At 54.8% G+C, this 21,070-nt stretch overlaps 2 protein-coding genes across 7 annotated transcripts in view; one reads left to right on the top strand and one right to left on the bottom strand.

The window, feature by feature from the left end:
• Positions 1-9,824, bottom strand: part of ZHX3 (zinc fingers and homeoboxes 3) — a 132,990-nt gene extending 123,166 nt beyond the window's left edge. Inside the window, exons 1-2 of the mRNA XM_032350653.1 lie at positions 9,717-9,824; positions 2,047-2,130 (exon numbers count right to left, since the gene is read on the bottom strand). The gene's annotated coding sequence lies outside the window, so the exon portion shown is untranslated. The remainder of the gene's footprint in view (positions 1-2,046; positions 2,131-9,716) is intronic.
• LPIN3 (lipin 3) overlaps positions 1-21,070 on the top strand; it is a 41,045-nt gene that overhangs the window by 16,147 nt on the left and 3,828 nt on the right. For 2 of the 6 annotated variants that reach the window (XM_032350658.1, XM_032350663.1), the window contains exons 2-14: positions 13,276-13,330; positions 13,552-13,751; positions 14,919-15,014; positions 15,987-16,267; positions 16,435-16,527; positions 16,885-17,005; positions 17,176-17,518; positions 18,315-18,414; positions 18,554-18,714; positions 19,008-19,101; positions 19,200-19,269; positions 20,818-20,910; positions 20,987-21,030. In XM_032350658.1, the coding sequence (XP_032206549.1) occupies positions 13,276-13,330; positions 13,552-13,751; positions 14,919-15,014; positions 15,987-16,267; positions 16,435-16,527; positions 16,885-17,005; positions 17,176-17,518; positions 18,315-18,414; positions 18,554-18,714; positions 19,008-19,101; positions 19,200-19,269; positions 20,818-20,910; positions 20,987-21,030 (1,751 nt within the window). Of the gene's footprint in view, positions 1-9,934; positions 10,138-13,275; positions 13,752-14,918; positions 15,015-15,986; positions 16,268-16,434; positions 16,528-16,884; positions 17,006-17,175; positions 17,519-18,314; positions 18,415-18,553; positions 18,715-19,007; positions 19,102-19,199; positions 19,270-20,817; positions 20,911-20,986; positions 21,031-21,070 lie in introns of those variants that run through there. The other 4 variants (XM_032350660.1, XM_032350661.1, XM_032350659.1 and 1 more) reach the window with 4 other exon arrangements.

Here is a 21,070-nt window from a genome sequence, read left to right as displayed (position 1 = left end):
GGATCATGACCTGAGCCGAAGGCAGAGACTTGAACCCACTGAGCCACCCAGGCACCCCATAACTATGGGATTATATTACACACCATTGAACATTTTAAAAATTTAACCACAGGGGCGCCTGGGTGGCTCAGTTGGTTAAACAACTGCCTTCGGCTCAGGTCATGATCCTGGAGTCCTGGGATCGAGTCCCGCATCGGGCTCCTACTTCCACGGGGAGTCTTCTTCTACTTCTGACCTACTCCTCTCTCATGCTCTTTCTCACTGTCTCTCTGGCAAATAAATTAAAAAAAAATTAAAAAAAAAAAAAAAAAACTTAACCACAGGGGCACCTGGGTGGTTTAGTGGGTTAAAGCCTCTACCTTGGGCTCAGGTCATGATCCCAGGGTCCTGGGATCAAGCCCCAAATCGGGCTCTCTGCTCAGCAGGGAGCCTGCTTCCTCCTCTCTCTCTGCCTACTTGTGATCTCTGTTTGTCAAATAAATAAATAAAATCTTTTAAAAAATAAATAAATAAATAGATAAGAAAAACTTAACCACAGGTGTTAGACCTCTGTCCATTTGAATCCATACTGGTGTACTTGTACTTGGAGGTGATCGATATATTCATTATCTTGATCATGGTGGTGGTTTCATGGGTAATTACATATGTTGAAACTCAAATAGTACACCTTAAATAAGTGTGGTTTACTGTACATCGGTTACATCTCAATAAAATGAGAAGCGTTATGCTTTCAAGCTCTTGGACTGTTTTTCCCCACTGAGCTCTCTGCAAGTCCACGCTCCAGCAGGCAGACCTATTTCATTACTTCTCAGAGCTGTGTGGAATTCTGAGGTAGGCCTCCACTGTGGTTTACTAGCTCCTTCCTTGAGCACATCACTTGCCTCCCGTTCACCTATGCCATGAGTAATGCTATTCTAAATAACCTCCTCGTTTTATGTGCATCTGAGCAAACTTTCCAACTATATTACAAAGAGTGAAATGGCTAACCTCTGTGTCCTATGCATACGTAATGTTACTGAGAATTACCTGCTTATTTTATGGACGGGCTAAGCCATTTTCTGTTCCTGCCAGCCGGGCACTGAGAGTCCCCAGTCTTCCTTTGTGTTTCTGTCTCTTCACGCGACACGAACATCCGTGCCTCGTCCCCGCCCCCCCCCAACTCCCTCATTTGGTACTGACTTCATGGTCGTGGACAAATAATTCTTCAGGCTGTGGCACACGGATGTAGCCATTCCCTTCCTCATGCTTAGCAGATGGAATTTCTCTCCATTTTAACTCGGTTTTTAACCACGTTTTTTGGAAGGAAGGGTGCGGGTTCGAAAGGGGAGCTCCACAGCCCATCTTTCTGGACAGCCCCTGCCTGCCTCAAGAGGTCCTGTCTCCATGAAGGAACTGGGCCTTGGTGCTGGGGCCAGTGTTTTAAGCCGCGAGGAATGTGGTGACTCAGCTGGTCGCTCCGGGACACCTCCGTGAACAAGGCCGAGGGAAGGAAGTCATTACACAGACAGCTGGGCTGTAAAAAACAAAAATACTCCACACACCAAACTCTACAAAGTAGTGTGGCTATGTGTCCCGTGACTCAACCGGACTGCTTTGGCCACGTGGCACTCGGCTCAGGGTACGTGGCACGCAGCCCTCACCCGCGCCGGCTGGCTGCTCCTCCGAGCTGCTTGGAGGGTAGGGCTGGGTGGGGGGCCCCAAGGAGACGGGTGACGGTCCTCTCTCCCCCCTCTCCACTCTGCCCATTGCTTCCCTCATCATCTCCTTCCTCCTTCCTCCCTAATCCTCTTGCCCTTAAACAAAACACAAACAGGAATTTAGTGTCTCACGCCTGCTGGAGACGTGGCAGGAACATAGCGAGGTCAACACATTGGCGCCCCGGGAAGGCCCTCCGGAGTCCTGCAGACGCTGGCGACAAGTCGTATCACCAAGGCAGGGGCTGGAGTCCTGGGCAGAGAGGCCAGAAGGAGATGGGTCAGCGGCAGGGGATGGAGAATTTGAGTGAGAAGCAAGACCATCAACGATGTAGGACCCCCAACCAATGACCTTTACTGGAGACCTCCTCTGTGCCAGATACCGTTCTTGGGATATATCCGCAAAGACAGGTCTTGTCCTCATGGGGCCTACGTTCTTGTGGAGAGGAAGACAAACAGCAAATATCATAAATCAGTAAAGTATGTAGCATATAAAAAGGTCACTCATGGTCCTGGAAATGATTAGAACAACAGAGGTGGATAGGAGTGGTCAGGGTAGAAAAGTGGCATCTTGAGAGGGGTGAAGGCGCCAGCCATGAGGGTGTCTGGGGAAAAGGCACTGTGGGAACTGCCAGGGCAAAGTGGGGAGTGTGCCTGGTGTGCTTGTGGACCCATGAGGTGGAGTGGGGGAGGGGGCGGAGTGGAAGAGGAGGCGGGCAGTTGGAGGTGTGAGACTGGGAGCTGCAGGAGGCTTCTGAGCAGAGATCCAAGCAGATTGGATTTGGAGTTTAACAGCGTCCTGCAGTCAGATGGCTCTGACCCCTGGGAGTATGGCACATGGGGCGTACCAAGAAAAACCTGCAAATCTTGCCAGAGACGTAGAATTTATGAAATCCATGAGCATGATGTTGGCAAAGAGCTAGAATCACATGGAGCGCTGGCCAGTGAGGGCCTGTTTGTGTCAGGTCAGAAAAGGACAGTGACAGGGTGGGAGTTTCCAAAGAATGATTTAAGTCAGAGTTAAATCTTTGGGAAAATCAAAGGAGCCGCCAAGTATTTTTGGATGGTTGCGCTTTTTAGAAAACACAAAATACATGAAGGATGTCATGCCATGCGATCTACCCCCTGCTTCTAAAGCATTTCTTCTGTAGTTACACTAAAAATTAGGATACGGTGGCATATATAAACCAAAATTTGTAGGTATAAGATAATAAGATTTTGTTTAGTATACCTTCAAGTGTCTGGTAATAACTGGTTTCCTTTTCTTCGTATGTAACAACGGTTCCCACTTAGCCAGGTTGTCGTAAAGATTAAATAAGAGCATTGACTCACTAACACATGCAGCTAATACTTGTAGATTTTCTTCTGTGTGTCGGGCACCAAGAGAGAGTCTGGGGGCAAGGTGATGCGCACAATTGCCCTCACAAAGACACAGCATTCATCAAATGGTATATATACATAAATGGCCACAGGGGCACCCGAGTCGCTCCGTTGTTAAGCGTCTGCCTTCCACTCAGGTCATGATCCCAGTGTCCTGGGATCGAACCCCGCATCGGGCTCCCTGCTCAGTGGGAAGCCTGCTTCTCCCTCTCTCATTCCCCCTGCTTGTGTTCCCTCTCTCGCTGTGTCTCTTCCTGTCAAATAAATAAATTCTTAGAAAAAATATAAATAAATAAATAAATAGCCACAAAAAAGAGGAGGATGAAAAAGCACATTAAAAAAAGAAAGAGGGGCACCTGGGTGGCTCAGTGGGTTAAGCCTCTGTCTTTGGCTCAGGTCATGATCTCAGGATCCTGGGATCGAGTCCCGCATCAGGCTCCCTGCTCAGCAGGGAGCCTGCTTCCCCCCTCTCCCTCTGTTGCTCCCCCAACTTGTGCTCTCTCTCCTTCTCTCACTCTCTGTCAAATAAATAAATTCTTAAAAAAAAAAAAAAAGAAAGAAAGAAAGAAAGAAGGAAAGAAAAGGCATATGATGCTACGAGAGCCTACATCAAGGAGTTAACCTAGCCAGAAAGTGTATTAGTTAGTTACTGCTCTGTTATCAAGTCACTACTGACTTAGAGACTTGGAACAACGTACATTTATTATCTCAGTTTCTGAGTCAGTAGTCTGAACATGGTTTAGCTGGGTCTTCTACTCTGGGACTCCTCTAAGGTTACGATCAAGGTGACAGCGGGACTATATTCCCGCTCAGGGGGCTCCAGCTCCCTTGGGTTGAGGGAGGTCATTTCCTGGTGGCTGCAGGACTGAGAACCCGGACTTCTTGCTGGCCATCTGCAGGAGGCTGCCATAGGTCCTAGAACTGCCCATAGCTGCTTGCCATGTGGGCTTCCTCAACACGGTGGTTTACTTCACCAGGTTACCGAGGAGAGTCTCCAGAGCGCCTCTGCTAGCAAGACTCTTACATAACACAGGCACGGGAGTGACATCCTAACACCTTTGCCATAGTCTATTGGTTAAAAGCAAGTCACAACTCCCACTCACACTCAGGAGGAAGGAATTCCACAAAGGCATGAATGTGAGGAGGTGGGGGCACGGGGGGGGGGGGGCGGTCACCTTAGGGTCTGTCTGCCACTGAAGGTTTCCCCAAGGAAGTAACAGTGGAGCTGGGAACTAAAAAATGAGTTGGCAGGACGCCTGGGTGTCTCAGTTGGTTAAGCATCTGCTTTTGGCTCAGGTCATAATCCCAGGGTCCTGGGATTGAGTTCTGTATCGAGCTCTCTCTCAGCAGAGAGCCTGCTTCTCCCTCTGCCTGCCACTCCCCCTGCTAGTGCTTTTTCTCTCTTTCTCTCTGACAAGTAAATAACTAAAATCTTTTAAAAATAAATAAAAATAAAAAATGAAAACGGAGTCGCATTAACTACACAGATAGAGGGCAGAGGGGGAACTGTCCAGGTATAGAGAACAATAGGGCCCGCACAGTACAATAACATTCACAAAGGATCTAATCCAATGACTAGCAGTGTTGTGCCTCTCATGCCTAACAACCATCCATGGCTCCTCAGCGCCCATGGTTTTGCCCGATATTCAAGGTTAGATGGGTCATCTCCTCACATCACTTTCTCTCTCCAGCATCTGTGCCTTTACTCACCACCCCACTCACTTAGAGGGCCCTTGCCCTAGGATACACACTCCATCTATATAGAACTCAGAGCCCAGCAGGCATTGATCTTCCCTAAACAATATTTTTGAACACCTATTTAAGTGGAGGGCACCATGCTGGGCCCTCGTGGAATTGCAAAGCATGGTGAAACATGGTCCTGGATGCCAGATACTGGGTGGGGGCAGAAGGTATACCCAAATAAAAAGCGGAAGAACAGGAGGTTCTCCCGCTGAAGGTCAAGCCCATGGGGCAGCTGGTAAGTCCTGCGAGCTTTTAGACCTCAGAAAACTCCACTTCACACAGTGGTGAATGATCTTACAGTATTCTTCCCTAGTCTAGAAATTGCAAACGGATTCTAAGGGTCAGCCAAACTGACGTTTTCCCGGGAAGGACAGTTGGAATCGGGAACTGCCCAGTCTCCGTCCACACTGCCAGGCAACCTGGCCAAGCCGGGTCAGTCCTTGGCTGGCAACAAAGGCTTCATTGGCAAGAAGAGGGGATAGCTACGCAAGTGTCCTGCGCTCCAGCCCAGGAATCCCTGGCCACATCTAGGGCCTGTCCTTGAAAAGTTGGGAGAAGAGGCCCCAGGAGGCCCACGGCCTTTGCCACATCAGCAGGGAAAAGGGAACACGGGAGGCAAAAGCAACCGAGGCCAGTAGCCCAGCGCCCGGCTTCCTCTAGCCAGCGGTGGAGGGTGGAGCCAGAGGCAGGGGGCGGGGCCGGAAGCAGGCGGGGCTGGAGGGTGGGTGGGGCCAGCAGAGGGTGGGGCAGTGACGGGCCCCGCTTCCCCAGTCCCGCCTCTCAGTCCCGGAAGGAGCGGGCTTCGAGATCGGCGATGGGGGTCTTGGCACTGAGCACCTGCCCACTCCTGCGATTGGGGGTTGAGTGTCTGCAGATGCCTTGCAGGGCAGAAGCAGTCTGAGTCTAGAGGTGGGGGAAGGCCTGGCACCCCTGCATTTTCTACACTCCGCCCTCATCTTCCCTAGTGCCTGCTGCACCAGGAAGCCAGAGGGCTTTTCTCAATACCCATTAAAGCTGTTTCCTTTGCTCTGAGGGCAAAGAACCCTCCTCCCACAATCTGATACCTCCTCCGCCCCCCCCCCCCCCCCGCCGCCCCTGCCTCATCTTCAAGACTGATCCACCCTCCAGTAGCTCTGCAGGCCTTTGTACAAAGTAGTTCCTACACCTGGAACATCATATCCACCCTTCTTCATCTAACTAATTACAACTTATTTTTCAAGCCTGGGGATCTACTTGGGAAAGCCGTCCTTGACCCCTCCCATCCTGCTATGGACTCCTGTAAGCCTAGTTATGTTGGGTAGCAATTGCCAGACTACCTGTCTGTCCTTTCTTTTCTCCCCATCCATCACAAGACTGTGGGGTCTCTGCAGTATCTCTAGTGACTGGCCCAGGTAAGGTGCTCAGTGAGATCATGAACACCCTGCCTGGCAGTCTTCTGCCATCCTCTAGACCTCTGCCTGGTGCAGAGGTCTGGATGCCAAATACTGGGTGGGTAACTGCTGCAGTCACTTCACTTCTCAGAACAGCAGGTCTCGGGGTGCCTGGGTGGCTCAGTGGGTTAAAGCCTCTGCCTCTGGCTCAGGTCATGATCCCAGGGTCCTGGGATCAAGCCCCAAATCGGGCTCTCTGCTCAGCAGGGAGCCTGCTTCCTCCTCTCTGCCTGCCTCTCTGCCTACTTGTGATCTCTGTCTGTCAAATAAATTAAAAAAAAAAAAAAAAAAAAAGAACAGCAGATCTCAAACTAGAGTGCATCTGAAACACTGGCGGGGGTGGGGTGGGGTGGGGGTGTCTTATTAAAATACAGATGGGTGGGCCCCCACCCTCAGAGTTTCTGATTCATAGGTGTGGAACAGGGCCTGAGAGTTTGCATTTCTAAAAAGGTCCCAGGTGTTGCTGCTGCTGCTGCTGCTGACACAGGAACTCATTTTAAGGATCACTGGGTTGGGTCATGTTTCTTCATCAATAAAATAGGGTCACTTCTGTTCCCTGCCCGGTGTGAGGTTTTGTGAGAATCAAATGAGATTATGCAGATGAGGAACTAAGCATGGTGCCTGCACCCAGTAGGGGCTCAATAAGTGTTTGCAATTGCATCTGGAAGTGGGCGGGCCACATGCCAGCAGAGAAAACATGAGCAGTAGATGTGGGTCAGGGCCCAAGCATGTCAGCTGGGCTGGAGGAAGAGCAAGGCCCAGCACAGCAGCCAGGGAGTTCAGGTTGTGCTATGGAGGTGGATGGGAGCCATGCACAGTTCTGGAGCAGGGCAGTGACAGGTGGAAGCTAAATGTGGCAACATTGAGCAGGAGGCACAGCAGCAAATTCCCTGTGCTGGGTTTTCCTTGGCTGGTTGGCCAGGCATAGAGCAACCAGATTTAGCAAATAAAAATGAAGGATATCCAGTTAAATTTGAAGTTCAGATAAAGAATGAAATTGTTTTAGTATAAATATGTCCCAAATTGCACGAGACATAGTTACAGTAAAACAAACAAGCAAACAACAACAAAAAAAACCCCACTTTTGTTATTTATCTGAACTTCAGATTTAACCGGGTGTCCTTTATTTTTATTTGCTAAATCTGATAGTCCTAGCCAGACATCAACTGCCTGCCCCAATCCCATGCCTCCATACTGGAGGGAGTGAGCCACAGGTCCCTCTGCCTCTCTTCTCCCCTTTCAATGAGGCCATGAGGAGTGACTGAGGAGCTGCTCCCGGGGCCGGTCTTGCTGCCAAGACAAGTGGTCACAGCTGTGGGTCTGGGTGAGCAGGTCCTCCCACTTCATGTCAGGTTCGCCCAGCAAAGAAATGGTGAGGCACCGTAAATAATCACTGGGCTGTAATTTAATGAAGCACATAAAGTTACCAAGGCCCATAGAGAAGGAGGTATCACCTGTGCGTGTGGGTTATTCAAGAAACAAACAGTTGCCAATGGTACAGGCCCACCTGCTGAGAATACCCACAGAGGAGAAAATAGCCTCCTCCATCCTTAACCCCAGAAATGATCAACACAAGTGCTCAGGCTGCTCCTGTGCTTGCAGGATGCCTTGGAAATGGTTACATAAATGACAGACTAGAATGAGGGGGGGATACACCTGCCTCCTTCAGCTCAGTTGGGCATTGAGATAAGTCATACTATCAGAGGCTGCCTCAATCTCCCCCACCCCCATAATCACCAAATCCCAGATGATTCACAGTTCCGGAAACAAGCTTGTCAGAAATCCAATTTCTTTTCTTTTTTTTTTTTTTTTAAAGATTTTATTTATTTTTTTGACAGACAGAGATCACAGAGAAGCAGGCAGAGAGAGAGGAGGAAGCAGGCTCCCTGCTGAGCAGAGAGCCCGATGCGATGCGGGGCTCGATCCCAGAACTCTGGGATCATGAACTGAGCCGAAGGCAGAGGCTTTAACCCACTGAGCCACCCAGGCGCCCCAGAAGTCCAATTTCTGCAACAACCTTTATACCAACTTTTTTCCTCTAACGAGTAACAATGAAAACAATATGTGCTCCTTTCCTTAAAAAAAATTATTTTAATGTGATAAACATTACTGAATGCCTCGTTTGTGCCCTGTGGTGTGTTCAGCTTTTTATTTAGCTCAGTAGTTCTCAGCCTTGGCCGCACGTTGCAGTCACCCCCAGATTTTCCAGGTGATCCCGGTGCACGGCGATCTCAACACACACACAAGGGTTGAGAACCCCTGGTGTAGTTCAACCTGCTTAATCTTCACAATACGGTGGTATGGCAGGTGTTCTCTCCGTTTTGCAGATGGGAAAATGGAGTTTCGAAGAGTGACTGCGGCCTGTGTAGCCATAATCTTGGACTTCTCCTTTCTTCCCAGGCCCGCTTGAGGGATTCCTGTATCCACGGTTAAATATCATGGGTATATATCATACGTCCATTGGTCTGTTCCCAGCGTTGCTGCCCTGGGGCCACCTCGACATAGCTCTGCTCCCAACAGGGCTCTTCGGAGACACCAGCCAGACTCCGCCTGGGTTTAGGACTGCTACCACATGACTTTTGCTAGAGTGGGGACCCCTGAGTGTGTGACCCGTGGGTCAAAGAGCAATGGCGACCACCTCCCACTCCCGACCACCCAGGACCCTCTAAGCCGGGGTCTTTACAGTTGTGCACCGCCCCCCCCAGCTTTTCCTCGGTGCCCTCCGCCTTCACAGCAAACTCCCTCGCCTCCTGATTCTTCTCTGTGCATCTTTGCCCTGCCCATCTGTCCTGCCATCTGACCCACGTTTCTCAGTACGTCCATACAGGTTGGCAGAGGGGTCTGCTGATCCACGTCAGGCCGCGAGCTACAGATCCGAAGGGCAAGGTCGTGCCCTAGCCCGACGCCTCGGCCGTGGCTCGCAGGCCCACGGATTCTTCAGAAGTCGGCGCACCTGGGTTCACCTGTCCCCTCCCGTGGCGCCTGCGGGCGGAGAGGAAGGTCAGCTGGGCCAGAAAGCTGGTCACCGCCTGCCCTCTTCTGGCCGGTTGCAGTACTGAGCCCGCTGCCGCTCCGCCCGTCGGTCGGACAGAGGGAATGAAGGAGCGGGCATTTATTGAGCTCCTGCTGTATGTCAAGCACTGAACTGGGAGTTGGGGTGTAAGGATGAACGCGACCTGCTTTCACAAAGTTCAACTTCAAATGAGGAGGCAGACGATAATCAAATAGTCATTGAAGCAAATATGAAATTACAACTGTGGGCTATGTGAGCGTATAACGCGAGGCTCCTGCCCAGTCTAAGGGGTGTAATGCCGTGGGGGGGGGTGGGTCAGGGACGGACAAGAAAAGCTGCCCCTGAGGAGAGGACGTGTGAGTGCCAGGTGCCGCACAGTCATTTCATGTAATCTTGAAAATTCTACAAGGTGGCTAATCCAAAGAAGAAAACAGGCTCGGGTTGGGGAAAACTTACCCTAGATCATACAGCGAGGTGGAAGCAAAGCCAGGAAGGCTTAAATCGGCCCGATTCAAAAATCCATGTAGCAGGGCACCCGGACATCCCATCTAGCTGCTTTAGGGCGCGGGGCGGGGCCGGGGTGGAGCCTGAGCGGGGCGGGGCCTGAACTCCGGCTCCGCCCAGCCTCTATAGGCGAAAGGGCGCCCTTGGGCGGAGGCCTGGGCGGAGGCTGGGTCTTTTCGAGGGGTGGAGCCTGGGCGGATTGGGGCCTGCAGACACCCGCCTTGGCTCGTGGAAGGGGCGGAGCCGGGATCTCACCCGGTCTTAGAGGAGACGGAAGCTCCGACTGAGTACGGGGCGGACGATACTTACTGCTGACCCCGTGCTACTTGGGCGGCGGCTCCGGATCCCGGAGGTCCAGTGGGCAGCTCCCCAGGTAGGGCCTAACCTGGGCCTGAGAAGAGGTACCCCTTCCCTAGCCCTGCCTTGCCCCGCCCATCTGTCCTGCCATCTGACCCACGTTTTTTTCCTGTCCGCGGGCCTGCGACCATCTCTAGACATCAGAAGGTAGCCAAGGGTAGAGGGGACAGTCTCACTTCGACCCCCTCCCTGGCCCAGCTGCTGCGGGACCCCGGGCGTTCAGAATATGGAATCAGGAGATAAGAAGCCAAAACCTCTCAGGGAAGGTTGGCCCAGCTTCACCCCAGGCTGTGTGACCTTTCGGAGGTCACTCACCCTCTCTGGTACTCAGTGTCCTGTGTAGCAAAACTCACCCTGCGGAGATGGGGTGAGTCTCAGTAGGGGGGACAGCTGCTGGGGAGCCCGGAGTGACGCTTTCTCTTTTCCAGGGCTATAGGAATGCTTATCCTCCTGCTTCTTCTGGTCCTAGGAGAAGCGCTGTACCTTCACGCTTCCCCAGATCTGGGAACCCAGAAAGGCTGAGAGCCCAGACCCTGTGGTGGAGCTGTGTGCTGGCCTGGGAGGCCTGTGTGTGTTCCCAAAGTGGGCTCTGAGGCTTGGGCACCCCGTGAGGCCTGCCTGGAGTCTGCCTGCTCACTTTGCAGACAGCAGGCCACCATCGAGCAGAGGGCCTCGAATGATATGGAAAGACGTCTCTCAACAGTGGGCAGGGGCAGTGCAATGCTGCGTGAATTATCTCATTAATTACTCACACATGCCCTATCCCCATTTCAATCAAAGTTCAGAGAGACGAAGTGTTTGAGTTTAGACATGTTAGTTTGGGGTGAAGGGTGATAGGAGGGAGCCAAGCAGAGGTTTTGGAGAAGACCAAGGAGGCAGAGCTGGGTCCTGGGGGAGAGCAGATGCCTTCAAAGATGGGTACAGAGAGGGGGGCCCAGGGCTTAGCTCGCTGGAATCCCCCCCCAAATGCTGAGCAGGCAGATGTGGAGGACATCCACTCATAGTGTGGGGGGAACAGGGAGGAATGAATTCTAGGCTGAGGAGGGTTTGAAAAATTGGGGCCTTGTTTCTTAAAGGGGAAACTGAGGCTAGCGTGTGACTTGACCCATGGCTGGATCAGAGTAGGACCCAGTGCCCCCAGAGATGGTGCCATCTCTGCCACTCGGTGACTCTCTACCAAGAGCAGTTTTATTCCCTGGGGGACATCTGAAAATGTTTGGAGACAATTTGGTTGTCACAACTAGCAAGGAGGGGTGTAGTAGTCATATCAGTGGGTAGACACCAGGAATGCTGCTGAGCATCCTACAGCCCCCAAAGCAAAGGATTGTCCAGCCTCAAATGGCAACAGTTCTGAAGTTGAGAAATTCTGGACAAGGTCAGGCTGAACCTGTCACTGCCCAACCCAGATCTTTTGTCCTCAGAAGGGTAAAGAGCTCATGTCTGAGCCTTCCTCCTGGGCAGACCTTTGCCCCCACTCGTGGTCTGCCCCTCCCATACTTGCTCCTCTATTCCTGGAAGCTTCTGGAGTCTTCTCTACTTCTTCTGGGTACAGTGATCTAAAGACCTGCACATCACGTGTCTGGCCTGGTCTGTCTTCTGAGACCTTTATTCACAGATTTTGGTGTGGTAGGAAAGAACCAAAGTGGAAGTTTTCACCTAACATGCAGAAGGTGCTTTGCAGATAAACTATATATTAGCTTTGAATGCCATTTTCAGGGTCCAGAAAGCTTCGTTTTATCCCAAGTTTTCATTTGAGCAATTCTAGTTATACCTTATGTTTGCAAAATTCTAGGTTTCTAACGAGCTCCCAGGTGATGCGGACGCTGCTGGGCCACAGCCCACATCTTGAATGGCAAGGCGTTGTAGGGTTGTGCAGAGGTGGGCTGGGGTGGGGCCCTCCCTGCAGACAACTGTGGTGTGGTTTGGGAACTGTGGGGTGGCAGGAACCATGATACAGGGGCAGGAAACCAGGATACGAGTCATCACTGTCCCTGCCCCTCCCCATCTATGGCTTATAAGTCACTTAACTTCTTTGGGGAGTGGTCTTGGAGGGGTTCTGAGGCAAGGTCTGCGAAGTGGGAGTGCCATGAGGAGGTGGAATGGCCTGGATCCCGGTAGCCAGAGGGACAGAAGGCCTTTGGCCTGGCAGGCAGGGAAGGGGCCATGAGCTGCTGCTGGTGGCGTGGGCACCGTGCCAGTGTGGAAGCAGTTCTCATTATGGCCCTGGCTCTTCTCCACTGCTGCCAGGGCCTTCTGCTTCTGGCTTACCCAGCTTTGCCTGCTGTGGGAGAGCTAGAGAGACCGGTCTGACTGGGGGAAGGAGGAGCAGCTTCAATGCGGTAGGGGCCAGCCCAAGGCCCGAATGTGGGTCTCAGGGCCTGGCCAGCTGAGCCAGGGTCTCAGAAGTGGAGGTCAGGCCTGAGAACTGTGGCCTAAAGATACCGGGGTCAGGCCATAGACCTTGGATAGGATTCCTACCTATTCCAGGGAAACTGGGGAGGAGTTTGGTATTTGGGGCCATAAACGGGGAGGTCACTCTACCCCCAGCCATAGGAGATGCCCTCCCTCAAGTATCTGACCCCAGGACTAGAGCTGGGCAGAGCCTTAGGTACCTGGGGCACCCTACCCCCAGTTCTCCCCAAATCAGTCATGATGGCGCAACAAGTCCCCTTCCAACTCCTAAGACCAGGAAGCAGCAAGACAGATGAACCCACTTCCCAACTGGAAGAACTGAGACTCCTCCCTACTTCCTGGGACGAGATCCGGCTTTAGGGCTGTCACCCATTACCTAGCGGGGCCCTGGGTCTAACATATCATGAGGCTGCCACCCATCGCATCAGGGAGGGGTGCTGGCCTGCCCCCGTCCCTGCAGTTGGGCCAACTCAGTGGTTCACACTGAGGGGTCTGCAGCCACACAGGCCTGGGTCTGAGTCCTGGCTCTGGTCCTTACTAGTTGTGGTCCTGGGCCCGTCGCTCAGAGCCTCAGCTGGCTTGTCTGTAAACAGCAATAATGACACCCGCCCAGCCCAGCCTCACAGCTTGTTGTGAAGATGGAACGAGCCCTGCCGCTGAAACCATGGTCATTATCATTACTCATGGCATTTAGAGACGCAGGGCACCCCAGATCACCTTACCCGGTGCTCTCATTTGACAGATGTGGAGATCGGTGCTTGGAGAAGGAAGACAGCTGCCCAAGGGCTCCACAGCAGATCGGTGGGTGAGCCAGGGCTAGAACCCACACCTGCAGGCACAGCTGCCACCTGTCTGTGAAGGTGCTCCGAGGGCAACACACTGTAAGCCTGGGGAGACCTTTGCCCTCCACTCCTGGTCTGCCCCTTCCATGCTTGGGGTCCTGGGGATCGGGCCGCAGAACCTCCCTACTGAGGGAGGTGACCCCAGCCTTGGTACCAGCACCTCCTTCATTTGCCAGCACCAGCCATGAACTACGTGGGGCAGCTGGCAGGGACAGTGTTGGGGACGATGAAGGACATATACCGAGGCCTGAACCCGGCCACGCTGAGCGGTGGCATTGACGTCCTGGTGGTGGAGCAGGCGGACGGCTCCTTCCGATGCTCGCCCTTCCACGTGCGCTTTGGCAAGCTGGGCGTCCTGCGGTCTCGGGAGAAGGTGGTGAGTGCTGGCCAGCCGGGGACCACAGCAGGGTGGGCTCTGAAAGCCAGGGCAGTCCCAGGAGAGACCTAGACCTCCCTCAGGTAGGGATCTGCACTCTGGACAAGCATCTGTTCCTTTGCATTTTCTCCAACAGTTTTGGGTTGGTTTGGGGGTTTGGGTCCAGGAGGGTTTCCATTTTCCTGTGGGGGCAGCACAGTGGGGCAGTCCTGGTGCCGGGGCCATCTGGCCTGGCTCCAGCTTCCTAAGACCTCCCCTGTGCATTCTGGGTAAGTCTCGTCACCTAGGGAAATGGGCGCACACTCTCATCTACCTGGTGCTGGAGGGAAGATGCGGGAGAATGAGGTAGGAGCTGATATCAATGTCCCACGGCCAGGTACGTGGGAGGCACCCGACAGGTTAGCTTCCCTCCCTTCGGAAAACTGCGTTGTCTTCTCTGGGTCCAGGTAAACATGATAGCTGTTTGTTAGCACTGAGGTTTGGAGTGTGACAAGAGGTTTGGTGGGTCTGGATCCCCTTCACATTGGGGCTCCTGGGAACATGCCAGAATCCTAACAGGAAAGCGTCAGCTTCTGGGGGACGGGTGGTGGTGAAGAGCTGGGACAGACTTTGTGGCTCTCAGCTGCTCTTGGCCATCTCCCAGTACGTTTCTTAACACCCCTGGGGTCTCTCTTTCCATGTCTGTAAAGAGTATGATCGGGTATGATCGGAGCCACTACTCATTGTTGCTGGAAGGTTAAAGGGGAAAGTCCAGCTCAAACTCTCCATTTGGTGTCCAGAAAAATGGCCATTTGGACCATTGTTCATGTAATCAGCAAGGACTCTGGGGGTTGGGGACACAGTGGCGACAAGATGGGTCATGTCTTGTTCTGATGGGGTGTGGCAGAAAGAACAGAAACCAAGGCAAACACAAGGATATGAGACAGTGGTACATGCCAGAAAGCCCAGAGAATGGGGAAATGGCGGGGTGGGTGAGAACTCAGTCCAGCCTCTCTGCAAAGGGGAGCCTGAGCAGAGACCCTTGGGGTGGGGGCAGCCGGGCACACCAGCGGCTGGGGGACAGGAGTTCCAGCAAGCGCAAAGCTCCGCAGGGCAGGGGACTGGTAGACTAGAGTGTGGGGGTGAGGGACAGTGGTAGGGACTGTGCACCACCATGCCCCTTTACAGGTAGACATCGAGATCAACGGGGAGCCTGTGGACTTGCACATGAAGCTGGGGGACAATGGGGAGGCCTTCTTCGTTCAGGAGCTGGAGAGTGATGATGTAAGTACCTTGTGGCACCTGCCCCCTCTGGGCAGGATGTTGGGGCCTGTCACTGACCTGCCCCTGGGAACATCCAGCATCATCTAGGGCTGGCACTCCCAGCATGCTCTTGAAGCCTGAGTAGAATCAGGAGGGGGCCAGCAAGAGCGGATTTCCTTCCCAGGGAAAGTTGGGGAAGGTTTCTCAGAAGAGGGCACTGGAGCCAGCTCCCAGAGGGTGAAAAGGACACCTTCCCTGGGCATCCTAAAAAGGAGGAGAGTGCTACGGCATGTTTGAGGGGGGCGTCAGAAAAGCACGAGATGGATTGTTCTGGATCTCGTGCTGGCTTGGTGCAGTTAGAACGTGGAAGGATGACGGATGAGGCGAGAGGTGTATCAGAAGGGAGGCAGAGCCCAACACAAGCCAGCAGAGCTGTTCAGACAGTTGGAGCTGCACAGACTTTAATGAAGCCACTATTCCTATTCCTGACACCTTGCAGTGGACTCAGATGAGGGGTCGCCCCTGTCTGCAAAGAAGGCTCGCAGACCAGCCTGGGAGACACACATATAAACAACAGATGATGGTCATGGCAATGAAGGGCTGGAACTGGGGCTGGGATTAGTCAGGGCAGGCTTCCTGGAGGAGGTGATGTCTGGCTGACTCTTAAAGGAAAAGTAGGTGTGGGCAGAAGAAATGAGTAGCCAAGGTCCAGGGTTCTACCTGGACAGTGTGGTTTGTGTGGCACCTGGCCTGCCATGAACTTCCAGGGGTACGTGCAGTCCCCAGGACCCGGCTGCTGCATCTCTGAAAGGGAGCCAGGACGCCAGTGGCCCTTGCGAGCCCATGTTGGTGCTGCCTCCAGCCAGCCTCCATGCCTGTTTTCCTGACCCCAGATGAGCTCACACCCAGGCCCTGGGGCTCCAGCAGGGCCCAGAATGATTGGGTGGCAAGGGTGGCCCCCCCCCAGGCTATAACCCCTGGTCTGTCCCGCAGGAACACGTGCCTCCCCGTCTGTGCACATCACCCATCCCTGGCGGGGACCTGTCTGGGTTCCCCTCAGACTCCCAGCTGAGCACAGCCAGTGAGCCCGAGGCCCTCGCTGAGGGGGTGTCCTCCACGGGGCGGAAGAAGAGGCTTCGCAGGAGGAAACCCAGACGGAAAGAGGACGCAGTCGCAGCCAGTTCTAGTTCGGAGGAGCTGGAGACTGGCGCTGAGAGTGAGCTGTCCCTGCTGGAAAAGCCAAGGCCAGAGCCCTCAGGGTGTGTGCGGACCAGGTGGGGAGCTAAGGGCGTGGGAATACCACCCAGGATTCGAGCACTGTTTCCTCTGCTGATGCTCTGTGACCCTGGACAAGGGCCTTGACTTCTCTGGGCTTCACCTCCCCAAGCCCCTGACACCCAGGGGTACCTGGGCCTGTCCATGACCATTGATTTCCCTGTAGCCCCCTCAGCAGTGTCCAGTCAGAAGGGGAGTCCTCACCGCAAGCCAGAGACTTCTACCCCTACTCTGATGGCGAGTGGGGCCCCCAGGCCAGGTGAGAGTCCAGGTGGCCCGCAGGCAAGAGACCCAAGGCCAAGGTCTCTGAGTGGTTTCTATTTATATTTTCCTGATGAGTAATGACACAGAACACATTTAGTTTGTTTACCAGCCATTTCTACATCTCCTATGCCAAGTGTTTATTCAAGTCTTTGCCCATTTTTTTTTTTTTTTTTTTACTAGCTTGTCTCATTATTGTTGGTTTGTAGCAGTTCTCCATGTATTTATACATTCTGGATCGAGCAAAAGCATAAATATGTGTTACAAATATATTCCCCCCCCAAGGCTGGGGTGGGCACCAGGGGACGGGGGCAACAGGCTGGCTTGCGGGCCTCTCAGTTCTTGCTTCTCGTAGCCTCCTGCCGGGTGGGTGCACGTCCCCCAAGAGTGACTCGGAGCTGGAGCTGCGGACCCCTGAGCCCGGCCCCCCACGAGCTGAGTCCCACATACAGTGGGCCTGGGGGAGGCTGCCGAAGGTGAGTGTCTCCACGTCATTCTCCTGTCTCTGCCTTTCAGGGGCTTGGGGGGTCTCCTGCAGGTCAGAAGTACAGTGACTGAGACCTGGACCCCCAAGGCCTTGTGGGGAGCAGAAGGCAGGCTCTGCACTGGTCACATCCTCTCCCCTCCCCCATTTGTTTGACCGAAGGTGGCCAAAGCAGAGTGGCCTGAGTCCTTGAAGGTCGCTGATGGCAGGGTCGGGCCAGCCTCTCCTCTTCAGGAAGAGCCCAGCGCCCCCTCCGCATCTGTGGCCGGTGCGGACCCTTCGGGAACCCTGATCCTGCAAGCAGGGGCTGGTGCCGACCTTCCTCCTACAGACGTGGACCCTCCTGCTCTGGTGGGCTCCCCTCTCCCCACTCCCGGGAGAAAGCAGACCAAGCCTCAGAGCCGCAGGGAGGCAAGCCTGCCCCCTCCCTCGAAATCCCGGAGCTGGGCCACCCTGGAGGGCCCAGTTGCCGCCAGGCAGCCCGAGGGGAGCTCTGGGGGCAAAGGTGAGTGATGGTTGGCCCTCTCCTGGGGCTCTTTCCCTGGCCTCGCATCACCCCCAGGGTGGACTCTGGTACTTCAAGCACGTTTTGAGCACCTACTGTGTGCCTGGCACTATGCTTGGCACCAGCCCTCACAGGCTCGTGGTGAGGGAGCTAGATGAAGCCTGCGTAAGTGGGGAAGACATGTCATGGGTGACACAGGACAGAGTCGGTGGGCACGGAGGCTATTTACATCACGCGGCCGGGGAAGGCCTCTCCGAGTGGGGGAGGCGTGAGCTGAGACGCGAACATTAAAGACCCAGCCAAGTGAGGATTAGGGGGAGAGAATTCGGGGCCGAGGGAAGAGCACGTGCCAAGGCCCTGAAGTGGGAGCGAGGTTGCTTGTCTAGGAAGGGAGGCAGCTGGTATGTCTTGAGCGAGGCAAGGTTGGGGGAGGAAGCCGACGAGATGAGCAGATGCTAGAGCATTGCTGGCGCAGGAGCTGGGGTTTATCCGAGGAGTGTGGGAAGGCTTAGGACTGAAATCAGTAGCTGTTGGCTATATATGGTCATGTAAAGTGTAGTTAAAATTAATGGAAATTAAATAACATATACCCCTTCGTGTCTCCGTCACGCTGCATTTCCAGTGTGCAGATAGTGGTGTGTGGCTAGCAGTACTGGGCAGGCAGACAGGGACATGTCTACCGTCCCCCAAAGTTCTACCAGACAGTGCTGCTTTAGGGTGTTAAAAAACAAGGGGACACCTCGGGCTCATGCTGCGAAGCACGTTTTGGGACTAGACGTGTCCCCTCTGCCCTCAGGCCCCCTGAAGAGAAGCCAGCACCTGGGCCCCAGTGACATCTATCTGGACGACTTGCCCTCTCTGGATTCTGAGAATGCAGCCCTTTACTTCCCCCGCAGGTGTCCGGGTGCTGGGTGCCTGGGCGTCTTGGGGTGGGGGTCCGTGGGGCCAGGGGTTATCTACCACGGGCCTCAGAGGGGTGGGCCCCTCCTCTCAGACTCCCTGCAGTCACTTCACTGTTGACCCCTCTTCCCCTAGTGACTGTGGACTGGGGCCCAGGAGGTGGAGTGAACCCAACAGCCAGAAGCCCCTGGGCGACCCCAGCCCCGAACGGGAGCCAGAACCCACTCCGGACGTGGTGGCTATGATCGCGGTCTCCCTCTGTGGCGGGCTGGCTGACGGCCGGGACATCTCCCTGGGTATGTCCGACCCAGGCCTGAGCCCTTCCAAGGACTGGCACTGAGCCCAGGGACTGGGGGAGGGCGGGGAGGCCCCCAGAGTCTGGGGGACAGCTGAGGTGTGAGGCTAGGCTGGGCGCCCTTGCTCTTCTGTGCCCGTGGAGCCACCGCAGGAAGGGAGGAGGCCTGCTGGGTCCCGGACCCAGCCTGCAGGAGGCCTGAGTGCTGGAGTGGGGGGGACCCAGGAGGGGCTGGGGAAGCAGGTCGCGTCGGATATGTCGGCCTCGCTCCTTACTCTCTGCCTCTGTGCCCAGAGAAGTTCAACCAGCACATCGTCTCCTACCAGGACCTCGTCCAAAACCCTGGCCTCCTTGAGCACCCAAACCTGGTGGTGAAAATCAATGAGAAGTGAGTACCAAGCCTGGGCCCCTGGTGGCCCCGGGGTCGCCCGGCCCTCCACTGCCCCGTGGCTGTTGCAGCCCCGACTCTCTGTCCTATCTCCGCAGGCATTATAACTGGGCTGTGGCCGCCCCTATGATCCTCTCCCTGCAAGCCTTCCAGAGGAACTTGCCCAAGGTAATGGTTAGAGCACCACCAGGCCTGCTGAGGAAAGTGGGCCCAGCCACGGGGCCCTGGGCCAAGAAGTGGAGAGTGGGCAGAGATGGGCCTGGGGCTGAGAGGGGCAACCGAGGGCCCCTGGAGCCTCACCCCATGCCGTGTGGACAAAGCCCCATCCTGGCCTGGCTGAATCCTATCAGGGTTGGTGTTGACTTCAAAGGAGCTCGGAGAGGGTGATAACCTTCCACAGGAGGCTTTTAGATCTCAGAGATGAGGCCTGGGAGACAGAGGGCCCAGTCCTTATCTTACCCAAGGCCCTCTCCGGGCTGGACTGCAGGCACTGCTTGCTTGATTGGCCTGCATTCGTTGAGTACGTGCTGTGTGCCAGGCTGGGCACAGTCACGTCCTCCTAGAAAGACGGTTAATCCTAAGACTCAGCCAGATGAATATGAAATTCAACCGTGAGTATCGGGCAGGAGGGGCTGGGTTGCTTTGAGAAGCTAAATGGGGGTTTTCTGAGTACATGGCCCCTGCAGAGAGCTGGAGGATGAGTAATCTGTAAGCAGATGAGGGCCAGGGAACGGCATGTGCTGATCCTCAGAGGTGGGAAGGAACCTAGTCTTTTCAGCCCTTCCCAGAACTTCTACCCTCACCGACCTGCATCTGCCCCTCCCACCCTGATCTGCACCCCCCAACCCCAATCTGGCCCATTGTTCTTCAGTTAGTTAGACTTGCCCAAGAACGTCACCAACCAGATTTTGACGGCTGGCACTCGGCTCTGTCCTCTGGCTGGCTAGGGGTCCGAGCTAGGACCAGAGCCTGTGGGAGGGAGGACAGTTACTCTCCTGCTTGGCTCTCCTCACCTCCCCCAGAAAGACCCAACCCCTGAGGCCCCTGGGAGACTCCCCCCAGGCTGTTTCCAGCTCAGTGGGGTACCGTGGCTGACCTACCTCCAGGTCATGTCCTCCTAACTTCGGTTCACCTTTCTGTCTGTAGGACGCTGATAGATCTCCTGGGTGGGCCCAGGCCTGGGCTCTCCGGGGCTCCCCCTGGGGCTACCTAGCCTGAATCTAGTCAGCATCTTCCCCAGGTCACGTTGGCCCCACCAGACAGCAGTGGTAACTCGGAGAGAGGGAGGCCAAGCCTGAGACAGAGTCACTGACCTCGGGGGTTGAAGCGAGCCCTGGCGATAGACCGTTTTTCCTGTTGTCACCTGGTGGCATCACACAGTAACTAGATTCTGAGAAGCTCCCAAAGCATGGCCTTCAGTTACTCTAGGAGCCATGACCGGCCCAAGGATCTGGAGGCCAGGCCGAGGCTGGGCTAGAGCTGGGGGTCAGGCCGGGGTAGAGTGGGGATTGGCGGGAATGGCCCTTGGTCTCCCGTGCTTAGCTCCATGAGTGGCTGCGTGGAGCCCCGGGATGAAGCTGGGTGTGCTTCCTCAGCCTCCAGACGTCGGACAGCGCCTCGCTCTAGGGTCAGCCCCAGACTCTGGGTTTGTGGGGGCAACGAAAGGTAGGTTTTTGTGTTGTAGGGAAAAATGCCATGGCCTTTATCTGCCCATAGAGCACCGTGGACAAGCTGGAGAAGGAGAAGATGCCCCGGAAGGGTGGGCGGTGGTGGTTTTCCTGGCGACGCCGGGACTTCCCAGCCGAGGAGGTGAGTGGCCGTGGTCAAAGGGTGTGGGCAGCACAGGCAGGAGGCGGGGCTCACTGGATGTCTGGTCCTCCCACAGCGCAGTGCCCAGACGGAGAAAACCACGGCCAGGGAGCAGCAGGGGTGAGTCGGATCTCTTGCCCGGAGCTCTGAGGCTGGAGCC

Source organism: Mustela erminea, chromosome 7 (assembly GCF_009829155.1).
Source record: "Mustela erminea isolate mMusErm1 chromosome 7, mMusErm1.Pri, whole genome shotgun sequence".
In the NCBI taxonomy this organism is placed as follows: Eukaryota; Metazoa; Chordata; class Mammalia; order Carnivora; family Mustelidae; genus Mustela; species Mustela erminea.
The sequence above is the reverse complement of the archived record's forward strand: the minus strand, read 5'-3'. Positions and strand labels throughout refer to the sequence as shown.